Below are 26,283 nucleotides of genomic sequence, written 5' to 3'. Positions count from 1 at the left end.
TCTCATTTCTTGAGTTTACTACACAGCTGGAATATAACTTGATGAAAAAAACTCATAGTTACTGGTTTAGATATTGTCTGATTAGTACATTTAAGGCAACACTTCATAAAAAACACAACACCACATGTTTATTTCCATAGCAAGACTTATACTGTGTATAAGTCAAATTCAGCTTGTGTACATGGTCACTGTAGAACATCTCGTACAATAAGTTCTCCAATAGTCATTTTTCTTTGTGCCATCAGTGGTGTTGCACAGCTGTATCCACTATCGCTTCATAGAATTCTGGACATTTTGCACCTGAAACTCTGTAAGATGTGACGCAAATAAATGTAATCCTTAGTAGAAAAATTGTGATAATTTAGCAACAGTTCTCATACTTTATTACCAACCAATAAGGGTGGTGTCAAGATAAGTAAAGTCTATAAAATATATATTTTTTTATTGAGTGGAACTATTGATCAGAATCTTCCTCCTCTGAATCGCCAGCACTAGCTTCTGCCTCCTTCCCATTTTCCGTTTTTGTGGCACCAGCTAAAAAAAATAAAATAAAAATAGAATAAGAATTAGGAGGATGAGACTTTTATAATACAGCATAAGAAGTGCAGTAATCAGTCCTCTGCAGGTCAATAGCGGTTACTGCCTGTGCTTCCTTGGATAGTAGGCGAGTGCATTTACCCCAACTTCACCACGAGCTCCGGAAACCCTTAATCCATACATATATTCTGATATTTATCTACTTTATTTTTTTTTTTTACTTTTTGCATGCTTCAATACGCTTCCACAGAGACTAGAAGCTGCAGTACTTTGATCGCCTCTGCTACACACAGGCAATGATCAGAACGCCTGCATGTAGCAGAAAAGCTCACTTGCTATTAGCGCCAACCACAGGGCGGCACTCAATGCAATCTGGCCATGACAACCATAGAGGTCTGCTGATCATGTGACAGGGTCACCGATGGGTAGGATCAGTGATCCGCTTCCTGTAAGTGCAGAGATTGACAGCGGCATTTAACTAGTTAACAGCCACGGGTGGATCACTATATAGATCAGCTTTCATGTGCCTGGAAAGGAGCGAGCTCAGTGCCGAAGCCCACACCAAACGGGGATTCTGACATGTATGTCTTATTATGGCACATGTCAGGAAAGGGGTTAAGCTAGGAGTGCCTCCTCACCTGCAATTTCTTTTTCTGAGCTCAGATAGGGATGAGGAAAAAAAACAAACAACACAGTATTTTATTAACCAGCAGAAGGAAAGTTGACAGCTGGGGGCATATGTTTATAGCCTGGGAAGGGGGTAATACCTATGGAGCTTCCCAGGCTATTAATATCAGCTCATAGCTGTAAACCAAGCATTTACTGCTTATTAAAATGGTGAACTCCCCCCAAAAATATGACATAGCTGTCTGCCTAGCCTTTACTGGTTATTATAGGGGGACCCCAAGTACCAACAGGCGGGTAATTGCAACCTACCTGCCAGTTGTGCATGGCAAGAAAATCGCATGACCTCATCTTACTTTTCTGGACAGATATCGGACCTTTTTTTTTTTCTTAAGATGATGGGTATGAGTCCTAATACCGATTTTGTATTGTGGTATGACCACTATGTAGTGCTCAGTAAGTACTATATAGCAAACAGACAAACAGATGCTTCAGCAGGTCTGTAGGACCTGGCAATCACATGGTTTCTGGGTCTCTGCTGGTATATCAGGGTTGCTAGGTTATTTCAGACACAGATCAGCTCTACAGGGACTTGTGTAACTCTAATGGACTGTTTTCCCATGTAACTGGGACTCCTATGGATGACCGGTAACATTGGGAAAAAAAAAGATCTTTGATTATCTTTTGGGGAACAAACTGTGTATAAAAAAAAAAGTCGCAAAAACAATATATATTTATTTTTATTTTTTTTAAATGTTCCTACATTCAGTCAAAAACCCACCAATAATAGGAAGTGTATTTTATTAAGTATTACAAAAATAGTCATGGACAAGTAGAATGATAAAACCAGAAATGAAAACTCAGGTATAGCAAAAAGGGGTCGGCATAGGTGGACATACAGTGGGGGAAGTAAGTATTTCTCTTTCGCTTCATTGGGGGACACAGGAAACCATGGGTGTATGCTGCGGCCACTAGGAGGCTGACACTATGCACAAAAAAAAAAAGTTAGCTCCTCCTCTGCAGTGTACACCCCACCGACCGGCACTAGGATATTAAGTTTAGCTTAGCGTCAGTAGGAGGTGGACACGGGCCTTTTACTAGACGCATTTCTACCTCGGTTTTCGTCGTTTAACGTCTCTTCTTTTTCAGATAGATCTTCTACCCTTTCCTCTGGAGGTATACAGTGTGAACAGTCACAACTGTACTCTCAGGAAGAGACTGAGTACGGCATGTACTGCCATCCCGTAACCTCATACGTCTATTCGGCAGAACCCCCAACCCCTATCACAGAAGAGTGTTTAGGTGATCCGAACATTGGTCCTGGCCCCTGTCTCCTACCCACTCGCCCACCAGAGCCAGTCGGTTTCAGGAGGCATGGACGTCCCACATTCACAAGAGGCTTGGACGTCCAATGAAAGTCTGGATGTAGAGGTTCATCTCCCTTTCTTCTCACTCTGTCAGGTGACCAGAGGTGTCAGGGGAGAAGATCCGGACAAAGAAGAAGATGAAGAAGAAAAACAGAAGGATGAAGATGACAGAAGATCGATGAGTTTTACTGCCCCCCTATCCCTCTACTTGTTTATTGCTAGAGGGTTTGTAGATAGAGGGGCCTTCCTTTCCCCCTGACTTATTCAGGGTCAGTAGTACAGGGGCCTACCGGACAGGTAGTCCGGGCCTCTGCACTGTTCTCCCCCGTCTCCAGGGCCTCTGTTATAAATATAGGCCAAGGCTTCAGCGCGGCCTAACAGGGTTTGTAGTAGAGGGATTTTTACTTTCAGGTATAGACCGTTTTTGGTCTATAGGGGGTCTGTTTTTTCTCCTTTCTGGGTTATCTGACAGGCAGTCCAGGCCTCCATGCCACGCTCCCCTGTCTCTGGGGCCTCAGTTATAAATTTAGGCCCCAGCATGGCCTAACTCCAGCATTTGGCTCCGCCCCCTTCTCGGCATCTTTTCCCGCCCGTCGATAGCACACCCTCTCCTACTGTTTCCGGAGGTTAGCTCCGCCCCTTCATCTTGGATCTGCAGGTGTCCAGGGCATTGCTGTCTCGCTCCCTCTTGCTTACGGCAGCTAGCTCTGCCCACTTTCGTTACCTCCGTCCACTTCCCGGTGGTTAACTCCCCCCACTCGACGAGAGGGCTTTTGAAGTAACGCCCTCTCTTCTCTCTTGTGCGCACTTTCTCCCTGCAGGCCCACCTCTTCCTCCCTGTGGTTGCAATTTGCCAGCATCGGGTCTCGGAAGGTGACATCCCTGCAAGGAACGCTCTTCTCCTCCACGATTATCCTGCAGCCCTGGTTGTCTCCCGAGACCTCCACAGTCCGGAAGCAGACCTCCACAGTCCAGAAGCAGACCTCAGGACCTGCATCTTACTGTGAGTAGCTCTGCTCTGCAGACTGACACTCTCCTCAGCTCTCTGTCCCCTAACCTTCAGGCACCATCAGTTAGTGGGTCTGCTTCTCATCATGCCTAACCCTAAAGGAGAGTGGTCTCACCCTCCTGCCTCTTCTTCCTCTGCTCTTGTCAGACACTTTGTTTGCACCACATCTAATTGCAAACTCCCTTTTGCCCCAGGAGTGAGTGGTATCCTCATCCCAGTGTGGATTACCTCTCTGTCATAATTGGTCACGAACCTCACCAAGGTATCGCAGTCCCTGGTGTCCGTCCTTGACAGATTTTCCCTTCCTACTTCTGCCGTTACTAACGGATCACAGGAGTCTCTGGCTGTGCCTACCATCATGGTCCGTAATAGATCTAGGTGGGAGCGTCGATCTAGTGCTTCCTCCCACTCCCTCTGACCTCTGCCGACGGACAACTTTTTCCCTGGAGTCAGCTATGGTGGTTTTGGATGTCCTGTCCGAGGATTACTCAGACCTGGACTCTCACCAGGCCTCTAATAGGAAATACATGGTCCAGAGCCTCATTGTGGCTGCAGCACAGGTGCAAGCTACTGATGAGAACCACCCGCTCACTACCTGTGTGAATAGCATTTTATGCAAGCGCTACCTGTGTGCATTTTTGCTACTAGGCAGCCAACCCCTCTATTATTTAGGTGAGTGGGTGGTGCTGCTCCAGCCTTTATCAGTGGGGGCCTGCTGCACCCTGCTAGTGCATTTGTCATTTGACAAGGTTTTGGTGAGTCTTCTTTTTATGATGTGTTTTTTTGAGTTTCTCTATGTTAGCTAGGTTAATTTTAACATTCAGAGATAAAATATAAAAAATAAAATCCAGAAAATCACATTGTATAAATTATATAAATTTATTTGCCTTTAACTAGTTAATAGGCATGGGCGGATCGCGATTCCGTCCACGTCTATTGCGGGCACATGGCAGCTGTTCAAAACAGCCGACATGTCCCGGCTTTGAGGCGGGCTCCCGCGGTGAGCGGGGGTTCTGCCATCGGACGTGCTATTTTGTCCGATGGCAGAAAGGGGTTAAGCATCATGTTTCCTGCAAACACTTCGATTTTTGGTGGCGAAAAATCTGCTGCAAATACTCAACGTGTACACATACCCCAAAGCCCTCTGAGGGATGGTCACTTGGTGGGTTAAAGTTACAAAAGGATGTTATGTCATGGGAGATTTTAACTGTCCAGATATTTGTTGGGAATCTCTCTCAGGCAAAACTACCGGGTCCAGAAAATTCTTATCTTCTCTCATATCTTTCAACAGGTAGAAGAGAGAACAAGAGGATCTGCAATGTTGGACCTCATTCTTACCAACAGGGAGGAAATGGTTGAGGAAGTAAAGGTGGTTTGAATTTAGGAGTCAGTGATCATGCTATCCTCAAATTCTGAACTACAATAGGAGGTAGACCTGTGAGGACTCAGGCTTTAAGGTTGGACCTCAGAAAGGCAGATTTTAATAGACTCAGAAAAAGGATAGAAAAGGTCCAGTGGCTGGATGTTCTAAATGAAAAAAAAAATGTCCAAAAAGGATGGGAGATTTTGCTAAATTAAATTGTCATTGCACAATCCCAAAAAGAAGGAAGAATATGAAGCATTTAACGAGACCAGGACAGATGAACACAGAACTTAAACACTTGGTGAAAAAGAAATGTATATTAAATGAAAATGGGGGGGGGGGGGGGCATATCGGAAGAAGAATATAATGCTCTCTGCTGGGAATGCAAGGCAAGAGATAGAAAAGCTGAAGCCAGTAATGAAGTAAGGCTTGCAAGGGAGACCAAAAGCAGTAAAAAAGGATTTTTGGGGGTTGTCAAAAGCAAAAGAAAAGTCAAAGATGCTATAGGATTTTTATAAGATAAAAAGGGTGAAGTGGTCAAAAATTATGTTGAGAAGGCCGGACCTTTAAATTCCTATTTTACATCTACGTTCTCTAAGAAAGCAAATGTAACATCAACTGTAGCATCAACTGATCTTCACGATGCCATAGAAGGAATAAAAGAATCCACTCTATTCACAAAAAGCGAGATGGTGAGGGAACACTTACTAATTTAAATATCCTGGCCCAGATGAATTTCATCTAGGATACTGAAAAAGTTGGCAGAGGAAATTGCAGAACCACTAGCCAGAATAGCCACAGAAGATTGGAGAGGGCAAATTTTGTCCCCATCTTCAAAAAAGGAAGGAAGATGGAGCCAGGAAATTACAGGTCAGTGAGCTATACTTCCATGCCAGGAAATTTATTTGAGCAAATTATTAAACAGCATGTATGTAATTACTTGGATAAGAATACAGTATTAACCAGAGCCAGCATCGGTCTGTAGCAAAAAGTCATGCCAAACTAAACTAATTTCCTTCCATGATGGGATCACTGACTGGGTGGATCAGGGAAATGCAGTGCAGTATATCTCAACTTCAGCAAAGCATTCGATAAAGTATCTCATACTATCATTATTGAAAAGATAACCAAGTATGTTATTGACAAATTTACGGTTAGGTGGGTTCATAACTGGCTCAGTGATTATACTCTTAGAGTGGTGAGAAATGGTTGCACATCCAATTGGAAAAGTGTTTCAAGTGGGGTACCACAAGGCTCTGTTGCGGCTCCAGTGTTGTTCAACAATTTTATAATGATCTAGATAAGGGAACTGAAGGTAAACTAATCAAATTTGCAGACTATGCAAAGCTAGGAGGGATAGCTAACACTAGAGAAGGCAAAAAGGATTCAGAAGCATCTAAACAAGCTTGAACAATGGGTAGCGATTAATAGAATGGTATGTAACAGGGATAAATTCTAAATTCTACATCTAGGCAACAAAACGGACAATTACGGTACATCTATAGAATGGGAGAAATAGAACTAAGCAACATGCGAAAAAGACTTGGGCATACTAACAGATCACAGACTGCACATGAGTCAACAGTGTGATGCAGCAGCAAAAAAGGAGATTTTTGTGTACTCACCGTAAAATCTTTTTCTCCGAGTCATCATTGGGGGACACAGGACGAATGGGTGTTATGCTGCTGCCACCAGGAGGACACTAAGTTAAACACACACAAAAGATTAACTCCTCCCCTGCAGTATACACCCACAGGCTGGACAATCCAGAGCCAGTTCGGTAACAAAGCAGTAGGAGTAAACCAGTTAACAAAAAACAGAAAACATGTCATAGTCAAAACACAGACTGAAAAGAACAGTCGAGCCAACTAGGCTAACAGGGAGGGTGCTGTGTCCCCCAATGATGACTCGGAGAAAAAGATTTTACGGTGAGTACACAAAAATCTCCTTTTCTCCTACGTATCATTGGGGGACACAGGACGAATGGGACGTCCCAAAGCAGTCCCTGGGTGGGTAACCAAAAGTTATAAATGCTGTGCGTGCCTACGAGCTACAGATGAGACACAGCCGCTTGTAGGATTCGCCTACCGACGGAAGCATCTGCCGAGGCCTGAAAATGCACATGGTAGTGTTTCGTGAACGTATGAAGACTGGACCATGTAGCAGCCTTGCAGACCTGTGCTGCCGATGCCTGGTGCCGGATGGCCCAGGACGCGCCGACCGACCGGGTAGAATGAGCCTTGATCCCCGGAGGTGCGGCGTGACCCTTGACACGGTAGGACTCTTGGATGGCGGAACGAATCCACTTGGCAATGGAGGCCTTGGAAGCGGGAAGTCCCTTCCGTGGCCCTTCCGGAAGAACGAACAAGGCGTCTGACCTACGGAGAGACGCAGTCCTGGAGACGTAACGTCTGAGACCCCTCACTAAGTCCAGAGTGTGGAGCGCCCTTTCCGTGCGGTGGGAAGGAGCAGGGCACAGTGAGGGAAGGACAATCTCCTCATTAAGATGGAAGGAGGAAACGACCTTCGGAAGAAAAGTCGGACATGTCCGCAGAACCACCTTGTCCTGGTGGAACACGAGGAAAGGAGGCCGGCACGACAGAGCTGCCAGCTCAGAGACACGTCTAATAGACGTGACAGCCACGAGGAAGGCAATCTTCCAAGACAAGAACAGCAAAGACACTTCATGCAAGGGCTCAAAGGGGGGCTCCTGAAGAGCACAGAGAACTAGGTTCAGGTCCCATGGTTCCAAGGGCATCTTGTACGGCGGAACCATATGAGAAACACCCTGGATGAAGGTCCTGACCTGCAGCCTGTTTGCAATCCTTCTCTGAAAAAGAACCGAGAGAGCCGAAATTTGGCCTTTAAGAGAGCTGAGGGAAAAACCCAAGTCCACTCCTGATTGGAGGAATTCCAAAATGTGAGGGATAGAAAAACGGAGGGGGAAACGTCCCCGCTTCCTGCACCAGGCGAAGTATGCCTTCCAGGCGCGGTGGTAGATGCGCATAGAGGAAGGCTTGCGTGCGCGGAGCATGGTAGATATCACCGTCTGGGGCAACCCTTTCTGCCTCAGTACCCAGGACTCAACGGCCACGCCGTTAAACACAGGGCCTCTGAGTTCGGGTGGTAAATGGGCCCTTGAGACAGGAGGTCTGCGCGGCTCGGCAGCCTCCAAGGTACGTCTGAGACCAGTTGAACCATCTCGGCATACCATGTCCTGCGCGGCCAGTCCGGAGCGATGAGAATTACTGGAATCCGTTCTGCCTTGATCTTCCTGATCACCTTTGCCAGAAGAGGGATTGGGGGAAAGATGTATGGGAGTCTGAAACCCTGCCATGAGAGAACGAGAGCGTCGGCTCCGAAGGCTGAGGGGTCGTGAGACCTGGCCATGAAGACAGGAACCTGGCAATTGAAGCGAGATGCCATTAGGTCCACGTCCGGGGTCCCCCATCGAGAGCATATCTGGTAAAAGATTGCGGGATGGAGAGACCACTCTCCGGGATCGAGGCTGTGGCGACTTAGAAAGTCTGCTTCCCAGTTTTCCACGCCCGGGATGAAGACTGCTGAGAGTATGGAATAATTCGTCTCGGCCCAGCGGAGAATGAGCGTCACCTCGGCCATGGCCGCTTTGCTGCGAGTGCCCCCTTGGCGGTTGATGTAGGCTACCGCAGTGGCGTTGTCGGACTGGACTCTGACCGCACGTCCGGAGAGGAACTGCTGAAAATGATGGAGGGCTAGTCTGATTGCCCGAATCTCTAAGATATTGATGGGTAGCTGGGACTCCTGCGGCGACCAGCGACCCTGGGTCGAGTGGCGCTGGAACACTGCACCCCAGCCGAAGAGACTGGCGTCCGTTGTGACAACCAGCCAGTGCACCGGAAGGAAAGACTTCCCCCGAGTCAGGGAGGACCTCTCGGTCCACCACCTGAGGGATTGTCTGATTTGGCGAGAGAGAAGGAGACGGCGGTCGAGCGAGGCGGGATTCCTGTCCCATACTGCCAGAATGGCGTGTTGTAAGGGCCGGAGGTGAAAAACCGCAAAGGGCACTGCCTCCATTGCCGCCACCATCCTGCCGAGTACCCTCATGGAGAAGCGTAGGGAGTGAGAGCGAGGTTGAGCAAGCTTCCGGACTTCTCTCTGTAGAGTAGATACCTTTTCCGGAGGCAAGAGTACTAGACCCTGAGAGGAGTCTAAGATCATGCCCAGGTAGGGTATGGTTTGGGCCGGGACTGGGGAAGATTTTTTGAAATTGAGTTTCCAGCCCAGGCGTGAAAGAGTATTTATAGTGACATCTACCGCCTCTGAACAGGACCGGAAAGAGGGTCCCTTTATAAGAATGTCGTCCAGGTAGGGCAACACCACTATGCCTCGAGCATGGAGAATGGCCACGGCAGCCGCCATGACCTTGGTGAACACCCGAGGAGCGGTGGCCAGCCCGAACGGTAGGGCGACAAACTGAAAATGGTGGCCCTGGACCGCGAAGCGGAGAAAACGCTGATGAGACGGCAGAATGGGAATGTGCAGGTAAGCGTCTTGAACATCTAGAGATGCAAGAAACTCGCCCTCTTCCAGAGAGGCAATTACCGAGCGGAGGGACTCCATTCGGAATTGACGTACACGGACGTACCTGTTGAGGAGTTTGAGGTCCAATATCGGACGTACGGAGCCGTCCTTCTTTGGTACAATGAAAAGATTGGAATAAAAACCTTGGTACCTTTCGTCCTGAGGTACCGGGATGATGACCCCGTCGTCCCATAGCGATTTTATGGCCTGGAAATACTGACGGACCCTTGCTCTGGGAGGAGGGGACTGAAAGAAACGAGATGGGGGAAGAGAGACAAACTCTATCTTGTAACCGACGGATACCAGATCGCGGACCCATCGGTCGGGAACTACCGAGAGCCACGCGTCCCGAAAGAAGAGTAGGCGGCCGCCAACTCTGTCGGTGTCCTTTGGCGTCTGCCAAGAGTCATTGAGGAGGAGACCTGTTAGATCTGGACCCCCTGGACCCCTGTTGTCTGGGTCTGCCTCTCCAAGAGGGAGAAGGTTTGTAAGATGGCTGGGAGGTTCTGTCCTTGCGCTGACCTCTCCCGACGCCAGGTGGCGCGGAGGAAGGATTGGACCAGTTGGAACCGAAACGGAAATATCGGCCTCGGCCCTGTTGGTTGCGAAAGGGACGAAAGGTCCGTTGCTGGGGAAGGAATTTGCTCTTTCCCCCTGTGGAGTCTGCGATTATTTTATCTAGTTTGTCCCCAAAAAGGCGTTCGCCCTGGTATGGAAGGGACGTGAGAGATTTTTTGGAACCTGAGTCCGCTTTCCAGTCCCTGAGCCAAAGGGATCTGCGGATGGTGACAGCATTGGCCGCTGCCTGTGAGGCACAGTTGGCCGCGTCTAAGGAAGCGGAAACTACAAAGTCCCCCGCTCTGGCAATCTGGGTGGCCAGGTGTGAAACCTCGGGGGGTAGGTCGGCGTGAAGTGCTGTAGAGGCTAAAGACTCAGCCCAATGGGTCATGGCTTTTGCAACCCATGTGGCGGCAAACGAGGGGAAGAGAGAAGCCGAAGAAGCTTCAAAAGCCGAGCGAGCCATCTGTTCGATTTGTCTATCAGAGGGATGCTTAATGGACGCGCCCTCGGAGGAGGATAGAACCGCCTTAGTGGCTAGCCGCGACACTGGCGGGTCCACGGAGGGTGACAGACCACTCCTTAGCAAGGTCCTGAGCAAACGGATACTTCAATTGCATAGCCTTTTGCCCTGAGAAGCGTTTATCCGGACGGACTCTATGGAGATCGACAATGTCCTTGAATTGAGGATGCATAGGAAAAAATCTATGAGCCTTAGTGGTTCGCCCGAATGACACGGGATGAACCGCCTTGGACGGGGTTTCCTCCTCTAACTGTAGCGTCTGACTTACAGAGTCTATAAGAGAATCTAGGGTCTCTTGGTCGTGACGATACTCTGGGGAACAGGACACGCTGGATGCGTCGTCCAGAAAGGATTCCCTGCTATGAGCTGGAGATGAGTGACGAGAGACTTCGCTCTCTGAGCCGGAGGGCTGATCACGGACCGGAGATATTACCCTGGACCTCTTTCTAGATGAGTGAGGGCTTCTGGAAACGGTACGACCTCTAGGCCGAGAGGGGTTCTTAGGTCGCGTTGCATCATCCGTGGAAGTGCCCTGGGTAAGGGACGGCTCACGGAGGGACTGTATCGTCCTTTCCAAGGATGCCACAGAACGAGCAAGGGAGGACGCCCATGCGGGGGTACTAGGCTCAGTACATTCCGGGTCAGAGGCCGGAGTATCCTGTGCTGCAGACATTTCGCAGGCGGAGCACAGCGGGGTAGTGTGACCTCGGGGTAGAGATACCTTGCAGGAGGTGCACACAGCAAAAATAACAGAGTGGGTCTTTCCAGTCCGTCTTTGCTTAGACTGTGACATCTTTTCCCTTAAGTGAGTGTACTGGTAGGGGAAGAGACAATCGTAGTGAGTGCGTCTCACCAAGTTCAGCGATGCTTGGCAGGGAGATCCTGAGGTCCTGTGTGCTGTGGTGCTGCAGAGCCGCCAGCGCACTTCCTGGTCCAAGATGGCCGCCAAGATGTGGAAAGGGCGCTTCTCGGGAACGAGAGGCGCCCAGCGAGAGAGAGGGGGCGTGTCGTGGGCGGGCGGTGGATTCCCTGCAATGCGCGTCAGAACGCTGCCGTTGTAGCGCCGCCCTCCTTGTATGAAGGAGGGAGAATGATCGCCCGCGTTAGAGTCCGGCCCAGGGCCGGTAAACTGTGCCATCGCTCTAACAGAGTGCCGGATTGCCCGCCATGCTCCCATTATAAGGCTGCCCCGCGGCTGCAGCGCCACAATAGAAAGGGGATAAGGGATCCCTGAACAGGCGTCCTCTGACAGCTCGTCGGCCCCCGCACTTACCTTGTGCGATAGGGCCGATGCTCCATCCACCTTCACCTTAGTAGGGAGAGGGTGGAGAGCTTCTGCCGCCGTGCAACATCCGCTATCTTCAGTGGTGGTGCAGTGGGCGGCTGCACGGACGCCATATCATTAGTCCGGCTGTGCCCTGGCTCCAGGAGACTTAGGTGGATGATTAGTCCCCGTGGTCGCCTGAAAAGGAGGGAGGGAGATCGGAACGCTGAGGAACCGTCGCCACACTGGAAAGTGAGCCAGGGCTGGCATCCATCGTCGCGGGAAAGGATACAGGAGGAACGCTCCGTGTACTTGCCCGTTGTTGGTTCGGGAGAGATCAGAGCTGAAAATTTGCCTGTCGCTCCCTTCCGTTAAAATCAAAAAAATTGGTGGGGTCCTGAGGACCCAAGTGCCTCCTGAGACACTAAGTAAGAACTGGCTCTGGATTGTCCAGCCTGTGGGTGTATACTGCAGGGGAGGAGTTAATCTTTTGTGTGTGTTTAACTTAGTGTCCTCCTGGTGGCAGCAGCATAACACCCATTCGTCCTGTGTCCCCCAATGATACGTAGGAGAAAAAAAAAAAAGCAAACAGTTCTAGGATCTATTAACCCCTTAATGACAGCCAATACGTCTTTTAACTGACCTGAGATATAAGAGAATAGCATCCCCATACAGGTGACAATCCAGCAGCTGTCGGCTGTACACTATAGCTGACAACTTGCTGTATCAGCCATGATCAGTGTTTGCACCATCCAAATCTGTTTAACCCCTTAGATGCTGCTGTCAGTAGTGACTACATCATATAAATGGTTAACAGAGTGTGAGGGCTTCCTCTTTATCCAAATTGGTGCCCTCAGATCATGATTGTGTGGTCCTGATGTTTGCCATGTCAGTTCATGACCAAATAGCAGCCTTACAGTCTGACTGCTGTAGTAATCTGTTCAGAAGTTAGAGGCATTTAGGTGGTAAAAATACACATTTTCATTTCTGTCATGCCACTCTTCATTAATTCCTGTAAAGCACCTGAATGGTTAATAAACTACCTGACAGCAGTTTTCAATATGTCAAGGGGTACTGTTTTTAAAATGTTATCACTTTTGGGGTTTTTCTAATATATAGGACCCCTAAAGTCACTTCAAACATGGATAAGTCCCTAAAAAAAGAAATTGTGTAAATTTCCTTGAAAATATGAAAAATTTATGCTACATTTTTAAACCTCATAAAATGCTAAAAAAACAAAATAACATTTTACAAATGGTGCTGATGTAAAGCCGACATGTGGGAAATGTTATTTATTAATGGTTTGCTGTGGTATGACCATCTGGATTAAAGAGATAATCATTCAAATTTAGAAAAGTGCAAATTTTTTAACATTTTACTAAATTTTTTTATACTTTTTATAAATAAACACAAAACATATTGACCTAGATTTACCATTATCATAAAGCATAATGTGTCATGAAAAAACAGTCTCAAAATCACTGGGATTTGTTGAAGCGTTGCAGAGTTATTATCACATAAAGTGACACTGGTCAGATTTAAAAAATGTGGCTCCGTCACTAAGGGGTTAAGAGAAACATAGAGTCTAGAATAGATCATGTGAAGTAATTATCCCCCTTTTCTTCTCCTTGGTCAGGCCTCACCTGGAATACTGTGTCCAGTTTTGGGCACCACATTTTAAAAAAGACAAAAAAACTGGAGCAAGTTCAGAGAAGAGCTACCAGGATGGTGAGCAGACTGCAAGGTATGTCCTACGAGGAACGGTTATAGCATGCAAAATAGAAGGTTAAGTGGAGACTTAATAGCTGTTTACAAATATCTCAAGGGATTTCACAGTGTAGAGGGATCATCATTATTCTGATTTGCACAAGGAAACAGCAATGGAATGAAACTGAAAGGGAGAAAATATCTAATCTGTCTTAGAAAAAACTTTTTGACAGGGAGGGTGATCAATGAGTAGAACAGGCTGCCACGAGAGGTGGAGTTCTCCTTCAATGGAAGTCATCAAACAGAGGCTGGACAGACATCTGTCTGAGATGGGTTAGTGAATCCTGCATTGAGCAGGGGGTTGGACACGATGACCCTGGAGGTCCCTTCCAACTCTAATATTGTATCCATGCCATTATGCATTTCACTGAAATTAAAGGTTTTTTGTATTTGTAAAAACTATACCTTTTCCCTCTGTCTTTTTCATCTTTTTCTTCTCCTTGTTTTTAAGCCTGCAGAGGGAGAAAAAGTCCAGTGAATATCTAACCCTTTACCACCGAAGTCAGCATGGACCTTCCTGACAGCACAATCTTTAAGGGGAACATGTCACCAGGTTTGGCTGCTATAAGATGCGGCCACCGCCTTTCAGGGCTTATCTAATAATAATAATCTTTATTTTTATATAGCGCTAACATATTCCGCAGCGCTTTACAGGTTTGCACACATTATCGTCACTGTCCCCGTTGGGGTTCACAATCTAAATTCCCTATAAGTATGTCTTTGGAATGTGGGAGGAAACCGGAGCACCCGGAGGAAACCCACGCAAACACCATACAAACTCTTTGCAAATGTTGTCCTTAGTGGGGCTTGAACCCAGGACTCCAGCGCTGCAAGGCTGCTGTGCTATCCACTGCGCCGCTTGTCTACTGGGCCTCTCTGACCTTTCCCGGCGCTTACGCACTGCAGTACTTTGGTCTGCCCTCAACAGGGCAGGGAAGTACGCCTGCGCAGGAGTGCGATGCCGGGAGCGACAATGCAAGCAGGAGGGCAGCATTGCAAGAAGATGGGAAGTGCCAGACCCAGACCTGCAACACCCATCGGACCACACTGAAAACATTTCAACCCTGCTCACACTGATTTCTGTAGTATGTCTGGGTATTTTGTACGAATCCTCTGCCAACGGAGCCATACAGCTCATAGATTGGAAGCTTCTCTTGTCTGAATTGGTAAATAATGTATTGCTGTGTAATGTTTTACATAGTTCATACATATATATCCCCTCTGATTTTTAAAATTGCTGCAGAATATGTTGGTGGTATAAAAATAATATTACTAATAAAAAATGTTTTAATAAACTCTTTATGTGATTCACAGGAATTAGTGCAAAGTGGAATTTAAAAAATTACAGTCTTTCAACTAAAATCTTGCTTTAGCCTCTTTTTTCCAAGGGTAATGAGAAAAAAATGCACCCCAAAATCTACTGTTTGGATGCAGGGCACGGAAGGGAAAGGGCGCCATTTGACTTTTTGGAGCACACATTTCATTGAACTACATTACAGAAGCCATGTCGCATTTACAGAGGTCCAAATGTGCCAAAACAGCATAAATTCCCCCACAAGTGACCCCATGTTGTAAGCTACAGTCCACAGGAAATACTTCATGAAGGTGTGGGGAGAATTTTGAACCCACAGCTGTTTCATAGAATTCTATAATGCTGGTGTTTTGGAAACAAACATTTTCTCAAGTGGTTCTAAGAAAAAATGGACTATCATTTATATTGCAATTGATCCCAAATGCGACAATACCCAACATGTTGTCAGAAATTTCTGTTTGGACACATGGCGAGCGCCGAAGGAATGAGAAGCCAAAAGGCTTTCGAGTGCCAATTGTCCAGGATTTAAGAAGGTGGTTGTGCTGTCTTCTGGTGAAAGTCTGCAGTCACCATATAAGATTGCATCACTCTAAATCTTTATAGTAATCTCACGTAATATCCGGTCCTCCCAAGACCTCCTACTCTCTTCCACACTTATTCGTTCCTCACACAACCGCCTCCAAGATTTCTCCTGAATATCCCCCATCTTCTGGAATTCCATGCCTCAACACGTCCGACTATCCACCACCCCCAGATCCTTCAGACGGAACCTGAAAACCCATCTCTTCAAGAAAGCCTACAGCCTGCAATAACCATTCTGCCGCCTCGCCATCGCCAGGGCAGCCACCTCACCACCACCAGAGCTGCAGCACCCCCTACCTTCTGTCTCTTCCCCACTATCCCATAGAATGTAAGTCCGCAAGGACAGGGTCCTCTCCCCTCTGTACCAGTCTGTCACTGTAAACTTGTTTACTGTAAACGATATTTATAACCCTGTATGTAACCCCTTTCTCATGTACAGCACCATGGAATTAATGGTGCTATATAAATAAATAATAATAATATAGTGTGCGCATCGGTGTTGGCGGTGAGAGTGGGTGGTCATGTGACTGCCAGTGTCACGTGACAGCTAAACATGTGGCCACGTGCCGACTGGATGGGCATGGCCTGGCTGAATGCAAGTGTATTGAGCGAGGCTGAACAAGCCTGTTTGTTGGGCTCTCCATGCACGTGTTGTGACTGTCACACAGCCACGACATATGCAGCTGTGGAGCCGAACAGATGATCAGCCGAAGCGATCGAGGTATCCAGATTCCCGATGCAGCTATTCGGTAAGTTATCCGAAGCGATTCGCTAATCCCTACACACGATCAGTAAACGCTGCGGGCCAATTAACACATGCGGATTCACCTGTGTACAATAGCCGGCAGCGCTTTCAACTCAGTGAACATACACTGTGTCCAAAGCGCTGCCAATTCCTGATCGTGTGCACATACCCTTAGAGAGTGTGAAGGAATCTTTCAAGAACAATTACAATGCACAACTCTATTTTTCAAACTTGGCTTCCATTCACATCAGAGTGACAGGCGCCAGACACAACCACCAAAATCAGAGAGACCCATTTATAGCGAATGGAGTCTTTCAGATGTGTCCGTCATAAAAAGGACCAATTTGAATTAATTTTTCTGGTGCTATTACACAACCTAAAAAATAAATTTACTAGTGCAAATGTGAACTAATCCTTACCTACACACTGACATGCTGGAGTTTTACCATTACTAAACATACACTAAAAGTGTTTAAAAAAAATCTAAGCTTTACCGTTTTAATCGTCGCTTCGCTGTTCTCTCTTCAGCCTGGATTTGGTTCTCTCTTAATTTCTTTTGAAAGTCTTCATCTAATTTTTGCTAACAGAAAAAGATTGGACATAGTCAAGTTGAGAAACTCTATTTGATCTGTTTTATATGATAATCCCACATTTACTTTATGCAGTTCCCTTACAAACATCTCATATTACACCTTAAAAATACTTAAGTTTTCTAAAGTACTGATAGCAAAGTGTTGGTTGCCATTTAGGGCAAATACGACAACCATCAGATCACTTCTTGATTGAAGGCCATTACAACTCACCTTCTCAGACAGGGAATCCATAAAATCTTGTCTTTGATACTCTCTGCGACGAAGGTGTCTATAAACATGAAATTCTCCGCTGCCAGCCCCAGCACTGGACCCTAAAAGATAAAATGGTTAGACTGCACTGCTTAAAGGGAAGTGCTAAAATGACAAACTTACGGTCCTTCGCGCAATGCATCCTTGGGAACGGAGGCCGCCTCTTGCACCGCTAAGAGCCGGGGGCCGACGGAAGGTATGTCTAGCCATATTTTTTTTTACATGAATATGGATCCCAGGGCCTGAAGGAGAGCCTCCTCTCCTCCAGACCCTGGGAACCATCCAGGACCGCTTCCTGCACACGCCGTACCCGGCGTATAAGACGACCCCCGACTTTTGAGAAGATTTTCAGGGGTTAAAAAGTTGTCTTATACGCCGGAAAATACGGTAACTTACAATTTATACATCTTCAAATTTAAGAAAATCTAATCAAAAATTTAATTCTGCAATCCATCCTAATTGGGGTGTGTAAGTAGATTAAAATACTTAAAGGGAACCTGTCACCACGTTTTTGGAAGATGGGATAAAAATAGCGTTAAATAGGGGCAGAGGTGGGCATTACATTAGTGTGTTTGTTATGCGTTTATTACCCACCTAAGTTGCCGAAATACCTTTGCAAAGTCTCCGTTTTCGCCTGTCAATCAGGCTGGTCTGGTCAAAAGGGCGTCTTGTCTTCCCCCAGATTTTGCGTAGTTTTCCGTTGGTGGCGTAGTGGTGTGCGCATGCCCAAAGTCCTGAATCCTCTGCCAGGGGATTTAAAAGAGCGCGCTGTTCGTTTTCATTGGTGATCGGTGGGCGCGGCCATCTTCCTTTGGCCGCGCGTGCGCAGAAGCGGCGCTCTGCTGGCCGCGGCTTCAGGAAAATGGCCGCGGGATGCCGCGCGTGCGCAGATGGATATCGCGGCGGCCATTTTCCTGAAGCCGCGGCCAGCAGAGCGCCGCTTCTGCGCACGCGCGGCCAAAGGAAGATGGCCGCGCCCACCGATCACCAATGAAAACGAACAGCGCGCTCTTTTAAATCCCCTGGCAGAGGATTCGGGACCTTGGGCATGCGCACACCACTACGCCACCAACGGAAAACTACGCAAAATCTGGGGGAAGACAACGCCCTTTTGACCAGACCAGCCTGATTGACAGGCGAAAACGGAGACTTTGCAAAGGTATTTCGGCAACTTAGGTGGGTAATAAACGCATAACAAACACACTAATGTAATGCCCACCTCTGCCCCTATTTAACGCTATTTTTATCCCATCTTCCAAAAACGTGGTGACAGGTTCCCTTTAACGACCACTTTCCACAGGTTCCAGCATCACTCTTGACACAGGATTTTATTCACTGAATGGTTATGCTGAATATTTCCATTTTCACTCAATGTAAGTCTATGGAATCTAGCTCTGAGTCTCACAGGCTTACATTGAGAAAGAAGCTGCCAGTTCACATAGTAGATGCTGTAGGCGCCGGCAATGGAGCGGCGATGGAGAACGGAGCAAACCTCACTCAGTAAGGATTGTAATGTACTACACACCATTTTATACCTAATTAGGGCAGATGATGGAGTAAGAATTTTGTCCAGAACACATGATTGTATTGCACTAGTATAGACGCAAGGACTTCTAGAAATATTGAATGAATATGAACAACACTGAAGATTTCGGACTATTTCCATGAGTGACACTTTCAGCTCATCTGTGCTTTGGTGTTGCCCGTTTCACTTACTCTGCATAATGTATGTTTGCGCATTACGCCATGTCACATCTGTCTGCCATAGGGCAAGAGCCAATATTGCTGTGGTGCAATGAGACACTATAAAGCTTTACTTTAATGCCACGTTAAATAAGTGGAACGAGCTCATCAAAACTAAAAGAACGTCCCTTTATTTCAGCAGCTGCAAAACATTAGGCAAAGTCTAACTTTGTAGAAAGGAAAACAGAAGCACTTGCCGATCTATCAGGATTCCTCTTTCACACTCATTGTCATCTGAACGAAAACAAATGAACAAAAACAGAACTATTCACCCATAACGTCTCTGACAAACTCCGGGGCAGATCTTGGGGTCCATTCTTTTGGTTTTTCTGGTATTGGAGCGACCTTATCCTGTAATAAACAAAATTTATTGTAAGCAGTCTGATTAAAAAGATTAAAACAATACATTTCTCTATAGGTTTACCTTTAGGTGTTGTCACGGTTACCTCGCTGCTGCAGCTTGGGTTCACAATGCACCAGTTTATAGTTCCTACCATGACTTATGAGACCTGGCCAAACCATCACAGTCCGCACTAATGTAACAGCATTACACAATCATTTCCGTCAGCAGCTGTGCCCTACATAAAAACATCACCACTGAGTCAAAGAGATTGACTGCAGCGGTCACTGATGGATGGGATGACATCATTGCAGGGCTGGTGGCGAACAAGAGGGGTAATATAGAGGCGGTGCTGAGCACCATGGATACAAACATTTATTTTTTATACACACTAGTATATTGTATCATAAGCTTTGAAACCCTCTTTACCCTCATTGGTGACATCTGCCATGCATGGACTTGGCTCAGGAACTGAGCAGGTGTCGACTGTTATACAACTTGCACCCAAGAGTAACTGATGCCATTGGAGTTAGCTCTGATTGCAAAAGTTTAAATGCTCTTTCAATAGTGACAGACATTTAAAATACTTCAACATGGCAGCCATCAGTCCACACAAGACACGATCACATGGGACTACTGAAGACCCCCTGTGTCTGCTGAGATTGATAGATCAATTTCACAAGACCGTGAAATACTACAGTATTGCTTAGTTGATCACAGGTTCAAATCCTGCTATATACTATACAATACACTGCAACACTAATGTTATATTAAATACTGGGCAAGAAATAGGTTCAGTGTGTAGCGGCGCTAGTGTAAGTACATAGAGTCAGCTGCAAGTATAGCCCTAAACCACATAGGGAAGTATTAAACTATAAAGAAGAACACAGTATCTGCGCTATAAGACAATATGCATAAGTTAGACAATAGTACGATGTCAATTACCTGCTGAATGGGAGGAGACCTTATGATGTTTAGCAATGAAGGGAATTCAGATTGGCATGTGTTGACACAAACTGAAGTAAGAGGGGAAAGGGGTAATAAGTATAAATGCCACCTGTCTAAATACTACACAATATCTTAGAAGTATTTGAGTCCTCTTAAAAAAAAATATATATATTCTATCTATCTATCCATCTATCGATATATATATATTGTAGCACCAAGCGGCAATACTGGAGAGCTTAGTGCTGAAATACACAAAAATGGGCAAAAGGCAATAAGTATGTCTCCTGGTTGTGGAGCCTTAACATGCAGTGGACAAATAAAATAGCAGGGCTTCTGAATAAGAAGTTGTATGAAAACGGCTGGTTCCAGAAATGTCAAAGGCACCTTTGCTATTAGCAATAGAAAAATGATTTATACTTTGCTTCTCTTCCTCAGCAGTCGGCTTGTGTGTGAGTCCTGAGCGCGCTGTCCCGGCCCGTGACAGGCGCTCGTTCAGTAGGAAGTGTAGCGCTCGTTGCGGAGTGCTGTGCTGAGCAGCAGCTTGCAGAACCTGCGTGACGTTTGGGTCACGTGACTCACCTAGTCACGTGGTGCCCCTGTGAGCAGTACGGGATGCTGTAGGAGCCAATAACCAACGCGTTTCGGAATAGCAACGGATTCCTTCATCAGGGTTGGCTCCCCCTGTGTTAAAGGGCTTTAAATACCCATGGCTCATCGTGGAAGTGTCAATCAAATGCAAAAAGTTCGACTTCATTGTAAGTGTGTCCAGTTCAAAAATATATTGGGTTTCTTCCCTGGACATCTGCTTTATATAGTCCCCATTACGCCAATCCTTCTGGACCAACATAATGCCTGTTACTTTTACTCCCTGTATGGACCCCCCATGGCAAACTGAAAAATGCTTAGACAAAGGATGTTCATCGTATTTGTTTCTTATATTGCGTAGGTGTTCATTGATTCTTTTACATAGGGGACGTTTGGTTCGCCCCACATACAACTTTCTACAGGGGCACTCAATCACATAAATTACTCCCTGTGTGGTGCATGTAATGAAATCTGTGATTTGTATATGTATACCATTCTGCGATAGCACAGATTTCTGTTTTGTCAGATGTAGTGATTTGCACATGTTACACTTTTGACATGGGAAAAAACCTGTTATTAATTGTTTAAAAGGTCCTACATGTTTTTAAACTGGACACACTCAAACCTAAGGGTTTAAACAGTGAAGTCGAACTTTTTGCATTTGATTGACATTTCCACGATGAGCCATGGGTATTTAAAGCCCTTTAAAGGGCCACTGTCACCCCCCTCCAGCCGTTATAAACTAAAAGAGCCACCTTGTGCAGCAGTAATGCTGCAGTCTAACAAGGTGGCTCTTTTAGTTTTTGATTCAGTTATTCCCTCAATAAAGCGTTTTAAAATCTGTACAAAATAACCTGTCCTTAGACCTGGAGGCGGTCCGAAGCTTCCTCGGTGAATCTCCCAACGGCCGTCACTCTTCTCTTCTGGGGATGTGGTCGCCTCCCCCTGCGCGCTGTTTCTTCTTAAAGCCGGCGCCTGCGCTGTGCGTGCCTGCCTGGGGCAGGCGCAGTCTTCATTGTCCGTCATAGGTCAGATGCAGGGTGCCTGACTGCGCCTGTGCCGGCAGTGTGGCCACCCTGTTGCCGAATCCCCGCCCCGCACTGTCTTATTCATTATGCACAGTGCGGGGCTGGGGTTCCTGGGCATGCGCACTGCGCTGTTCAGACGCTCCCCCGGTCCCCTGCCTTCCAGCATTGCCGTAATATACAGGTTTCCTTGCCAGCGTTTGGAATGAAGCAGCCGCAAATAACAACGCTGGAAGGCGGGGGAGCTGGGGGAGCGTCTGAACAGCGCAGTGCGCATGCCCAGGAACCCCAGCCCCGCACTGTGCATAATGAATAACACAGTGCGGGGTGGGGATACAGCAACAGGGTGGCCGCACTGCCGGCACAGGCGCAGTCAGGCACCCTGCATCTGACCTATGACGGACAATGAAGACTGCGCCTGCCCCAGGCAGGCACGCACAGCGCAGGCGCCGGATTTAAGAAGAAACAGCGCGCAGGGGGCGGCGACCACATCCCCAGAAGAGAAGAGTGACGGCCGTTGGGAGATTCACCGAGGAAGCTTCGGACCACCTCCAGGTCTAAGGACAGGTTATTTTGTACAAATTATAAAACGCTTTACTGAGGGAATAACTGAATCAAAAACTAAAAGAGCCACCTTGTTAGACTGCAGCATTACTGCTGCACAAGGTGGCTCTTTTAGTTTATAACGGCTGGAGGGGGGTGACAGTGGCCCTTTAACACAGGGGGAGCCAACCCTGATGAAGGAATCCATTGTTATTCCGAAACGCATTGGTTATTGGCTCCTACAGCATCCCGTACTGCTCACAGGGGCACCACGTGACTAGGTGAGTCATGTGACCCGAACGTCATGCAGGTCCTGCAAGCTGCTGCTCAGCACAGCACTCCGCAACGAGCGCTACACTTCCTACTGAACGAGCGCCTGTCACCGGCCGGGACAGCGCGCTCAGGACTCACACACAAGCCGACTGCTGAGGAAGAGAAGCAAAGTATAAATCATTTTTCTATTGCTAACAGGAAAGGTGCCTTTGACATTTCTGGATCAAGCAGTTTCCATACCTATTAAACAGGTACTGAACTTTTTATTCAGAAGCCCTGCTATATTATTTGTCCACTGCATGTGAAGGCTCCACAACCAGGACACATACTTATTGCCTTTTGCACATTTTTGTTTATTTCAGCACTAAGCTCTCCAGTATTGCCACTTGGTGCTACGTTATATACCGGTATTTATTTTTTTAAGAGTACTCTAATACTTCTAAGATATCGTGTAGTATTTAGACAGGTGGCATTTATACTTATTACCCCTTTCCCCTCTTACTTCAGTTTGTGTCAACACATTCCGACCTGAATTCCCTTCATTGCTAAACATCATAAGGTCTCCTCCCATTCAACAGGTAATTAACATCGTACTATTGTCTAACTTATGCATATTGTCTTATAGCGCAGGTACTGTGTTCTTCTTTATAAATTAAATACTGTAGTAATTCCTAAAAAAAAAAAAAAAAGAAAAAGTAAAACACATATACAAACAGGCATTTTGCAAGGTGGAGGGGTTGAACTTTTTTTTATATCTGCATGCAGGTCATTGTAAAAATGACAATGGATTTACATTTCATCTTCTGTTGCTACATTCCTGAGTAATTAGCAGTTTTATTCATATGCAAATTAGACATTAAGTGCTCTGGATGCAACAAAGCACTTCCCAAGCCTCTTCCTCCAGATCTTGTTTCCCCAGCCAGCACCAGCTTCTTTAATTTGATTGCTGGCTCACGGTCTGCTTTCATTGCCCAATGCTACCCGAGCTAGCCAGGAAAACAAGCTCTGGAGGCAGAGGCTCAGATAGTGCTTTGTTAGGCCTCATTCAGAAGGCCATTTTTTTCATGGATACAGCACGTACCCATTAGAATTCATGGTGCTATGCATATGTCCGGGTGCATATGCACAGGAAGGGACATGCGGGGGGCTGCACGGAATGTGTGTCCGTGCAAAACACAGAGACATGTCTGTTTTATTCCAGTATCACAGATGACAAGGGCTAATGGAACGCCATTAACCTGCAGATTATCAGCGTTATTTTACATGAAAGAAGAGAATGTCCAGCTTCACCGAATCCGTAAAAAAGAGTTTTCTTTATTCGCAAACTTTAAACATAGAGGATACAGACTTCAGCACAAACCATATGGGTAAGAATCTCAACTCGTTTCTGGAGACTAAGCTCCCCTTAATCATGATGCCACAATGCCAGGGAGCCATGAAGAAGCAGAAGGGTGGCATTGCAAGAAGATGGGAGGTGCTGGACCTGCGACACCCATCTGACTGGACCGCTCAGGACTGCCCCCCGGGTGAGTATAATATCACTTATTTTTCTTCACTTGCAGGTGGGACCGGGGGCATATCTACAGCATTATAGAATGCTGAAGATAAGCCCTGAAAGGTGGTGGCCGCATCTTATAGCGGCAAAATCTGCCGACAGGTTCCCTTTAATAGATGTAACAGGGAACCCAAGAGAACATTTCTTTTTTGAAAGGCTTTACTATCCAATTTTTAAAAACAATGAAAATATTAACAATAACAAACTTCATATACTTAGTACATACAGCCGCAAACACAACACACAATCACACCGGTCCCCATGCCCATCCCCCAAAATGTAACTCATTACCATCTTTTGCAGACATATAATAGAACTAAATATACAGAATGCTATTGGGCAGTGTCTGCTATACCTAACCATCATCCCCAGACGGGACATGCGGGGGGGCCGCATGGGTCGTAGCATGCGGGGGGGACTACAGGGGACAGGACATGCGGGGGAACTACAGGGGACGGGACATGTGGGGGGCTGCACGGGACATGCAGGGGGGCCGCATGGGACGTGGCATGCGGGGGGGACTACAGGGGACAGGACATGCGGGGGGGACTACAGGGGACGGGACATGGGGGGCTGCATGAGACGGGGCATGCGGGGGGGGGCTGCACGGGACAGGACATGCGGGGGAACTACAGGGGACAGGACATGCGGGGGAACTACAGGGGACAGGACATGCGGGGGGCCGCATGGGACGTGGCATGCGGGGGGGACTACAGGGACGGGACATGCGGGGGAACTACAGGGACGGGACATGTGGGGGGGCTGCATGGGACATGTGGGGGGGCTGCGCGGTACGGGACATGCGGGGGGGCTGCACAGGAAGGAACATGCGGGGGGGGGCTGCACAGGAAGGAACATGCGGGGGGGGGGCTGCACGGGAAGGGACATGCGGGGGGGGGGGGCTGCGCGGTATGGGACATGCAGGGGGGCTGCACGAGACGGGACATGCGGGGGGGGGGGGGGGGTTGTATGTGACAGGACAGGACCTGCAGCTCTTGCTCCCTACAGAGGAATACTTTCCTAGTAACTGCTGTGGGGGGAGCCCTGCAGCTACTGCTCTGTACGGAGCCTGGACAGCACTGCATAATGTCAGCAGCTCACCGGATTCCTCAGCAGCCTCTCCAGCTTCAGCCTCTGCTCGTCGGTGGCATTTTTCGGGATAATCAGCGGCTGAGGCTCTTTTTTCGGTCGCGCCGGCTTTGTCGCCCCTGTCTCCGCTGCCATATTACGATTACTTGTTTACCTCGACCCGAACTAATGACGTCATCCACGAGGCGCCTTCTCTCAAACGCAACTATATTTATAACAGAGCTCGGCTGCCTCTAGTGGTCAAAAGCATAAACTACAACGTCTAGTGTGAGAATCGGCGTCTGAGGCCGTGCTGCTGTGTGCAGAGCCGCCATATTGGCGGTGCCTCCGTGCAGCCTTCAGTCCTGGAGGTAACTGAGCACTGGACTTACCTGTTGGATGAATGTTCATCCCATCCTTCTGATCTCTTCAGTTGATATATAGGGGAAATTAGAGGGATTGTCCACCTCCTAGAACAATTTCTTTTTACCTTATAACATGTATTTGGGGTAAAAATGATTTAGGCAATTCAGTTTTCTGTCTTTTACTGAGAGTTTTTCCAATGGTTTTGGCCGCGGGTGTTTATATGGGTTTTTTTCCATCATTTTTGTGATGTATTTTTTTACTGTCGTTCTCCAGTTGCCTTTTTCACTGTATTGAAAAATGAAGAAACCGGCAGTAAAATGCTCGAAAACACGTCCAGCCATCTTCCAGGCGTCGTCGGTGCTTTTCCATTGATTTGTCACCTAACCACTGGGCGTTTTTAGAAACTTGAAGTGGTTAAAAGACGTTTAAAAGCTTGAACGTACTGTGCTTTTTGGATTATGATGCACTTTTTTTCTTCAAAATTTGAAAGGAAAAGGGTGTACTTAAAATCCGAATATGTCTTATCTGGGGGGCGGTGGCAGTGGAGAGGCGTCACGGGAGCCACAGTCGCTGATTCAGGAGGTCAGCGGCGGCAGCAGGACGAGTGCTAAAGATGTCGGCACCAGTGAGTGGAGGTCCCCTCTCCCATACATAAACCTGTGGTTGGTTGTGGGAAAATGCCCTGCCAGAGGCAGTGCATGCTCAGATTGAGATCTCAGGAGACGAGATCTGCACAGCATCGCCCCAGCCCCCACTCCGAGGCGTAGCTAGGGTTTTGGTT

The 26,283-nt window shown here is 47.2% G+C and overlaps 1 protein-coding gene across 1 annotated transcript; it reads right to left on the bottom strand.

Moving 5' to 3' along the window:
* On the bottom strand, positions 1 to 25,391 carry PRKRIP1 (PRKR interacting protein 1). Its single transcript, XM_077294440.1, has 6 exons — positions 25,170 to 25,391; positions 19,072 to 19,150; positions 17,018 to 17,118; positions 16,709 to 16,794; positions 13,981 to 14,027; positions 1 to 534 (listed from the first exon to the last, which is right to left on the bottom strand). The coding sequence occupies exons 1-6, from the start codon at positions 25,290 to 25,292 to the stop codon at positions 455 to 457; spliced, it is 516 nt and encodes a 171-aa protein (XP_077150555.1). The 5' UTR covers positions 25,293 to 25,391; the 3' UTR covers positions 1 to 454.
* Positions 25,392 to 26,283: the final 892 nt, after the last annotated feature.

This window comes from Ranitomeya variabilis, chromosome 3, assembly GCF_051348905.1.
Source record: "Ranitomeya variabilis isolate aRanVar5 chromosome 3, aRanVar5.hap1, whole genome shotgun sequence".
Classification (NCBI taxonomy): domain Eukaryota; kingdom Metazoa; phylum Chordata; class Amphibia; order Anura; family Dendrobatidae; genus Ranitomeya; species Ranitomeya variabilis.
The sequence above is the reverse complement of the archived record's forward strand: the minus strand, read 5'-3'. Positions and strand labels throughout refer to the sequence as shown.

Bases quoted from the DNA above. Each gene is read 5' to 3' on its own strand.
- PRKRIP1 (XM_077294440.1), bottom strand. From the start codon at position 25,292: ATGGCAGCGGAGACAGGGGCGACAAAGCCGGCGCGACCGAAAAAAGAG. The intron at 16,795-17,017 runs GTGAGTTGTAAT...TTTTTCTGTTAG, and splicing joins TGGATTCCCTGTCTGAGAAG to CAAAAATTAGATGAAGACTT. The intron at 14,028-16,708 runs GTAAAGCTTAGA...CTCCCTCTGCAG, and splicing joins GCGAAGCGACGATTAAAACG to GCTTAAAAACAAGGAGAAGA.